At 33.0% G+C, this 7,971-nt stretch overlaps 1 protein-coding gene across 1 annotated transcript; it reads left to right on the top strand.

The window, feature by feature from the left end:
* The first annotated feature begins 357 nt into the window (after window positions 1-357).
* Window positions 358-6,605, top strand: LOC133305804 (P34 probable thiol protease-like). The gene is made up of 5 exons (XM_061506041.1): window positions 358-822; window positions 4,394-4,772; window positions 5,789-6,021; window positions 6,138-6,269; window positions 6,378-6,605. The coding sequence occupies exons 1-5, from the start codon at window positions 358-360 to the stop codon at window positions 6,603-6,605; spliced, it is 1,437 nt and encodes a 478-aa protein (XP_061362025.1).
* The last annotated feature ends 1,366 nt before the right edge of the window (window positions 6,606-7,971 follow it).

The following is a 7,971-nucleotide window of genomic DNA, read 5'->3' on the forward strand; positions in this document are numbered from 1 at the left end:
AATTATTCCATTATTTTACTTCAAAATCCTAAAAATAACTTCATATAATCATTAAGCAGATTTTAACTTTTACTCTTTTTTTTTACTTTTTCTATTACTACTTTAGTAATTCCTTTTGTAATTTATTTCTCAATATCCACCGTGTGGATGTAATTTTGGTACTTAGCTTTAAAAAAATTCAAAATCCAACGAAATGACAAAATTCCAATATTGTGAGTTTGAGAATCCGTGTGAGACCAAGTCCTCTATATAAGGAAGTTTAGCTTCCCCATCATTCACAAACAAACACCCTTCAATCTCTTGCTCTCCCCCTTGCACCTCTTCTGAAAGAGTGAAAGAGAAAGATTTTTAAAAAAAATGGACTTTGTGAAGAAGTGTAAGAGGGTATGCAGAAGCAGCAAGAGATTGCATGCTGAAAAAGAAGACATTGGCAAATACGGTAAATTGTCAGAGAAGCACATGCAAAAGAAGAAGAAGAAGAAGAATAAGCCTCAAGTGGCTCCGCAGGGTTGTCTTTTTGTCTACGTTGGACCTGAGAGACAAAGATTCGTAATAAAGATCAAGCTCACAAACAACCCTTTGTTCAAGACTCTTTTGGATGCTGCTGAGAATGAATATGGTTCTAGAAACGATGGTCCCCTATGGTTACCTTGCAATGTTGATTTTTTCTCTGAGGCATTGGCAGAGATGGAGAGCCCTGAGGATGATATGGGTTTTGTAGGTTGCAACTTTCCAATGGGTCACAAGCAGAGCTCCTCAGTTTTCCACAGTCCAATGTCTTATCGTTCTAACCTGAGTTTTGCTGCCAATTATGAGCTTTTGGTATGTAAGTAAACGATCAATCATGTAGATATGTGATATAGTGATAGGATCCATAGTGACCATTTATTAATTTAAGAGACTCTTGTAATTTGTGACTTTGTGAAACAGATTTTCTTTCATGATATATGTTTCTTTTCTTTATTTTTCTTTTGTTTCCTTCTTGGAGGGAATGGGGAGAGAGATTTTGTAATCTAACTGAATACTAGTTAACTATGTGCGTTAATCAAATTTTCTTTTGTTATTTTTATGCAATGAAATCTCAATCATGATCATCTCATCGAGCACTCTTGTATTTCATATTTTGCATCATCTAAGGAGAGGCAAAAGCGTTCTTGCAAGAAATTTATATTTAACCATACACAAAAAAATATGATATTTTTATAATATTATAGGTAGGGTTTTTGCATATTCTATGTAAAAATCAAATTAAGTTATTATTATTAGTGAAAATTATTTATCCTTTTAAAGGATATAACATATAAGCTCATGTCCTTTTATCCTCTTATAACTATGTAATTCGGAGAATATATAGTTATAATATTAAAGTTGTTTTTATTTCTCTCTCTTCATAAACTTGTCGGCTGACATGGAGAGAGAGAAAAAAAGGGTGAAGGGACATAAGCTTATATCCTTTAAAAAGACACCACACTAAATCCTTTTTATTATTTGTTGGTTTATTCAAGTGTGATGAGTCCCACATTGGTTGCTTAGGAGTAAAGTCCATATAAATGAAAGGACCCATGAACTCAATGTCTTAAGATTTTGGGTTATGACATAGTGTCGGATCCACGTGCTATGGATGATGTAGCCTTAGCTCATTGGTGGTTGTCTCCCATCATGGGCTCCTCCTAGACCTGTCTGACAGTGGTATTAGAGCCGGGTACGGCTCGGGCTAGCCAGGTGTTTGGCTATAGAAGGCGAGTTGAGTACTTTGGGCCTGGGTACTCGGTTGAGGAGGTGCATACCAATGGTGAGTTTGATTGTTAGAGTATTCAAGTGTAATGAGTCTCATATTGATTGGTAATGGACTGAGTGAAGTGGATATAAGTGCGAGCGAGGACCCATGAACCTAAATAGTGGTTGATGTCAGACCCACTTGGTGTGGACGGTCTAGCGTAACCCATTAGTGGTGATCCCCACCACGAGATTCCCCTGGACCCGCCTAATAGTGGTATTAGAGGCGGGTTGGGCTCGAGCTAGCGTAGTAATTGACTAGTGGCGGGTTGAGTACTTTGACCTAGGTACTCGATTGAGAGGGAGAATATCAATGGTGGGTTTTGTACTTGAGGGGGAGATTGTTGGGTTATTCAAGTGTGATGAGTCTCATATTGGTTGCTAATAGGCTAAATGAAGTTCATATTAGTGGAAGGACCCATGAATCCAATATCTTAAGATTTTGGATTGAGATGTAATGTCGGACTCACTTGATATGATGGTGTAGCCTTAACCATTGGTGGTGTTCCCCCCGTCACAGGCTCCTCCGGAACCCGCTTGACATCATCATTATTAATTTATTATTATGATTTTGTTCTTTACAAAACTAATATTTGAGGCATGTTTTGTTTTAATTATTTTGAGAAAGGTATTTTTTTTTTCTTTTAAAAACCCTCTTTACAAACTTGGAATTATAAGTTAATTTGAATCGAATTATTCTAATTGAAATAGACACTAACTAATTACGAAGTATTTTTTTCGATTTTTGCACTTGCTGCATTGATTGCGGTAGCTGGTAGGATAATAATCCAAATTGAGAAAAAAATTGTTTCCAAATTTATTCATGCACACCAACCTTAAATAATAACATATAAATGATCAACAGTACAGTAAATGTTCTTTTGTCTTGTAACTATAACATATTCTTTTAAGGGTTTTATATATATTATGTTGTAGGACATTTTTAGTGTCATGTTACTCTACTCTAATATATTTGATGTGGGTACCACTCAAAAAGAAAAAAATTAAAAGAAAATAAGGTGGGTCCCATTTGTCATGTGAGAGTATAAAACCCTTCTTTTAAACTTTCTTCGATTAGAAAACAACAATTATAAGCAAAACACGCCTACAACATAACATTACTAATGAACGAAAAAACTCATGTGGTCTCATCTCATTGATTCATATCTCCATCAATGCTTCAAACTTTTTCATGGCAGAAGCAGGCAAACCCAGGAGCACAGTTATGCTTTTCCTTTCTTCACTATGTATAAGAACAAAATGACGTCCCTTTCTGGCAAAGTCGCAGGACCAAAAGATTGAGGCTTCCCCCATCCGAAATCTGCTCAAAGGATCTCCTTTGCCTTTGGATTCTTATCGTCGTGCTCTCCATCGTACTTATCATAGACCGAAGCATCAACAAGTTAATTTTAAAGAATATTAGAAACCTCTATTATTTTGATAAACACAAATATGATAAAAAATAAAAGACGAAGGTTCTAAAGATGAAGATTTTAAAAGGAAAAAAAATATCTAAGAATGAATAAAACTTTTTTATCAGAAGAGATCTTCCTCCAAAAAGATTTGTACTCATGCAATTGGAAAACTTATTATCAGTAAGCACTAGCATGGCTGAAAAAATGTCTACAGAAACCAATAACAAGAGATAACAAAATCAATCGTAATCCCTTATTAGTATTTGATGTCATGGATAGTTATGCAGAAGAAGTGGAAAAAAATTGAAAAGAAAAAATATGAATTCTCAAACAAATATGTCAAGATATTGTAGTTGAGTAGAGTGATAGAAGTAAGAAATCACAAATCAAATAGGTTTATTTTGAATTAAACTCAAAATACATGCATAGTAATGTATATATGTAACAATGTCAAGTAAATAAAGTTCTAATTATTTACCTTCATAAATTTTTATAGATCCATTAAATCACAATAACACACATGACTCTACCTTTTCTACTTTTCAAAGGCTTCATGATGAACTTAATTCCTAACTACCCTATCTGCCATTATGGTAGAGGGTAAATATCAGCCAACATGTTAGGATTGTTCATCACGTTACTCAACATTCGCTGACAATAAATGCGTGCAACTACTATATATATACGAGGAATGCACATCAAACATTTGATTAACTCAATCAATTGTTTGTGGTCAGCTCCTCCAATTCCGTTACAAAAGTTTCCAGAGCTTTGAAAAAGAAACGGAAAACAATACTAAAAGCCATACCCTTTGCATACCTTCATAACCAAAAGTGAAAATAGAAAAAATAATTTATGGGAACCAAATATATAAAACAAACAAATAGACTAATTTATTCCTAGGCCTATAACAAGTAGATTGTTTTCCCGAACATCGTTTAGTCATTCACGACGCAAATGCATGTGGCAAGTTGCAAAATCAATATATTAGGACATTATATTACATGTTAGTATTTTTCATGACTTACTCTATAAATACACGGAATTTATAAACGAGGAAAACACATCAAACATTATTCCATAAATTCAGTACTCATTAGTTTGAATACATGATGATTTCCCATACCTCAACCATGTTTCTCCTCTTCTTTGTCTGCAGCACATTCTTATGTTTCTCTTCAAGTTCTAATATCCCAACCCAGTACTCCATATTGGGCCCGAACCTTGACAAGCTTCCTTCTCAGGATGAAGCCATCCAACTGTTCCAACTATGGAAGAAAGAGCATGGACGGGTCTACAAAGACCTAGAAGAGATGGCAAAAAAATTTGAAATTTTCGTGTCCAATTTGAAGTACATAACAGAGTCTAATGCAAAGAGAAGGTTTCCTTCTGACTACTGTCTTGGTTTGAACAAGTTTGCTGATTGGAGCCCTAAGGAGCTCCAAGAAACCTACTTACATAACCTTGATATGCCCACAGACAGTGGCATGAAGCTCAATGACTCAAACTGTAATGCACCTTCATCCTTGGACTGGAGGTCTTCAGGGGTTGTGACTGGAGTTAAGGACCAACGAAACTGTGGTAAGTTTGCTGTGTTTGCAAGATTTCTGTTAAGAGTAATTCTACGTACTATGACAACAAAAAATATCACAAAAGATCTTAATTGACATGGAATGCTATAAATAATTAAGTCAACCTCACAATGCCCCCTGTTAGTTTTGACTTTTGAGTTTCAATATCTTTCATATTTGATGTGGCAGTGTCATCATTATTTGTTGGGTTTTATAACAGTTATGTTGTAGGAAAATTGATTGTGTAATATTATAGAGATTTGTTTTGCATGTCGTAATTTTTTATTTTTTTTACTTCAAAAAGTGTGGGCCTCACAAAATATTGTGTGTGTAAGAAACTTTCTTGTGTCATGTTAAACGATAAATGCAAACCCTTTATTTGTTATTATAAACTTGAAGTTTTATTTCAATTTTTGGGTGATGCCGTAATTGCAAATATAAAATTAGAAGCCCTAGAAAGTCAAATTTAGATGCTAATCCTAACATTAGTTATATTGTTTGTGCTTGCGCTATATTTAATTTGTTCTTCTGTTATTGAACTAGTAAAAAAAAACTATTGATGATCTAACTAATGTTAATTAGATATTTAACAATTATTTCATGATTAAATTATTTTAAAATATGAAAATAAGCGATTATACTAAAAATACTATTTGTAATTAATTATGACCATTGTATTTTCTGTTTCATTGGTTGTGGAATCCAGTTACATACATATGAAATTTATAATTGATTTAAAAATTAACGAAAACTTTTTTCATTTGATAAGCTCAAAACCTGAAAATTTAAATGACCGATGCTTTCAATAAAAATTATTATGATTATACAAAGTACGTATCTGATAAAATAAAATAAATAATATATTATTGCATCATTTAATAAGTTTAACAACTTACAAGTTGCCAAATTATTTAAATGACGTAACAACACATAATTTGGATGATATGATATAAAAAAAATTATCCGAAAATTGCATCAGCATTAAACTCTTACCTTTGATGTTTTCCAATAATTTATTTTTATTAGGAAGTTGTTGGGCATTCTCAGCCACGGGTGCCATTGAAGGAATAAATGCAATATCTACAGGAAAACTTATCAGTCTTTCGGAGCAAGAGCTTGTGGATTGTGACCATATAAGCCACGGTTGTGACATGGGATGGGTGGATAAAGCATTCGATTGGGTTATAAAAAATGGTGGAATTGCTTTGGAACATGATTATTCTTATACTGGAAAGGAGGGTACATGCAAAGCCTCAAAGGTTTCTTTTCTATCAATTGCTTATTTGCTTCCATCATTGAAATAAAGAACAAAATACTACTTATTTTTCGTTCAATTTTTGAGTTTGTTTTAACCCATTTTCTTTTCCTGAAGTAGATTCCAAAGAGTGCAAGCATTGATAGATATGATCACGTAGCACAATCGGATAATGGACTGCTGTGTGCAACTATTAAGCAGCCTATTAGTGTGTGTCTGTATGTAGCCACCGACTTTTTCCATTACAAATATGTAAGTCTTTTGTATCATTATTGTTACTTTTATCTACTTAATTGAAAATAATGACATCATCTCATATTTTTCTTCTTCATTTGTGTCTCTTTTTTGTTCAATCGTCAGGGAATCTATGATGGTCCTAACTGCCCAATAAATTCTACGGTTACAAATCATTGCGTGTTAATAGTGGGATATGACTCGAAAGATGGTGTGGATTTTTGGATCGTGAAGAATCAATGGAACACAACATGGGGAATGGATGGTTATATGTGGATCAAAAGAAACACTGGTTTACCATTTGGGGTATGTGCAATAAATGCATGGGCTTATAGCCCAATTAAATATCATTGAGCATCATAGAAACCCAAGTATAAGCTCCACGAGAGATCCCAAACTTTCAAATAATTATAGGCCCATCGAACGGGCAAAAGCATAAATTACTGTTTGATGTATCCAGAATTTGTTGTGTGTATTTGGCCAGGCATTCAGTAATGCTATTTTAATAAAAGGAGAGATATTGAATATTTTCTCATTGACAATAAAGTGATTGTTGGAATATATATCATAAAATAATGTGTGATGTTTCTACAACTTGCGTTTTAATCTTGGGAAATATAAGAATCATGTTGCAGGAGTGACACTGTTCATTCCTGCAACAAGGATACGGCGTCGTATCCTGACTTTGGTCTGACTTTTTTTTTAAGCGTGGGACCCACACTTGATTTGTGTGTGTAGGAAAGTACTATTGTCATGTCAAATGACAAAAAGGGAACCCTTTAATCTTTATGCGTTTTATACTAATTATTTACACGAAGCACACATTTTTTTGACATGCCCTGGATTAGAGTGTGAAAAAAACTAAATAAATCGAATCCAACGGTGAATTATTCAAACTGCATCAAAAGAATTACATTTTTTTTTGAACTGGTTTAAGAACTGAATTACTTTCTTTAAACCGATTCAAGAATAAAAAAAAAATTCTTTCAAAAATCAATTCTGTTCGAGAACTAAGCCACTTTATTATATCAATTATTAAATGAGGGATGCTACTTATATACTTTCAATTGTAATTCTATACGTATATTATAAAAAGATTTGAAATGTAAATCTTACAGGAAATGACATTATTTCGAGATGTCAAAATACAAACTATTAAACCAATATAGGGTATTAAGTCACCCCTTACAAAATCTAATTACTACAATCAAAATATAATTATGTTATAGTACAAAATTTTACAACTGAATAAAAACACATATTTTATTAGATATTTATCCTAGTGAAGATATTAATTAAAAAAGTTTTCACAAAAGTGTAGTGTTTTAACCCATAACTTAGTCTAGAAAAATCTTCCATGGTTTTAGTTGAATGATGTTAATATCATAATATTTTAAAGGGTTTATCATCTATCATTTAACATGATCACAAAAAGTTTCCTACACACACAACATTTTGTGGGGCCCGCAGCAAAAAAAAAAAAAAAAAAACTTCGGCACGCAAAACGAATCTCTATAACATAACACAATCACTTTTCCTACAACATAACTCTTATAAAACCCTATTTTAAAATAGTCTAATCACAAACATAGTTAACATTCTCTTCCAAGACATTTTCACAAGTATGAATTTTTTCAATTTATACTTTGCAAGGACGTTTTCCTTACCTCATCTTGTGTAATGAATCTGTTCCATAACTCAAGAAACTCAATTTCTTGAC

Source organism: Gastrolobium bilobum, unplaced genomic scaffold (assembly GCF_033153095.1).
Source record: "Gastrolobium bilobum isolate Gb01-03AN ecotype WA unplaced genomic scaffold, APGP_CSIRO_Gbil_v1 utg34786, whole genome shotgun sequence".
NCBI classification, from domain to species: domain Eukaryota; kingdom Viridiplantae; phylum Streptophyta; class Magnoliopsida; order Fabales; family Fabaceae; genus Gastrolobium; species Gastrolobium bilobum.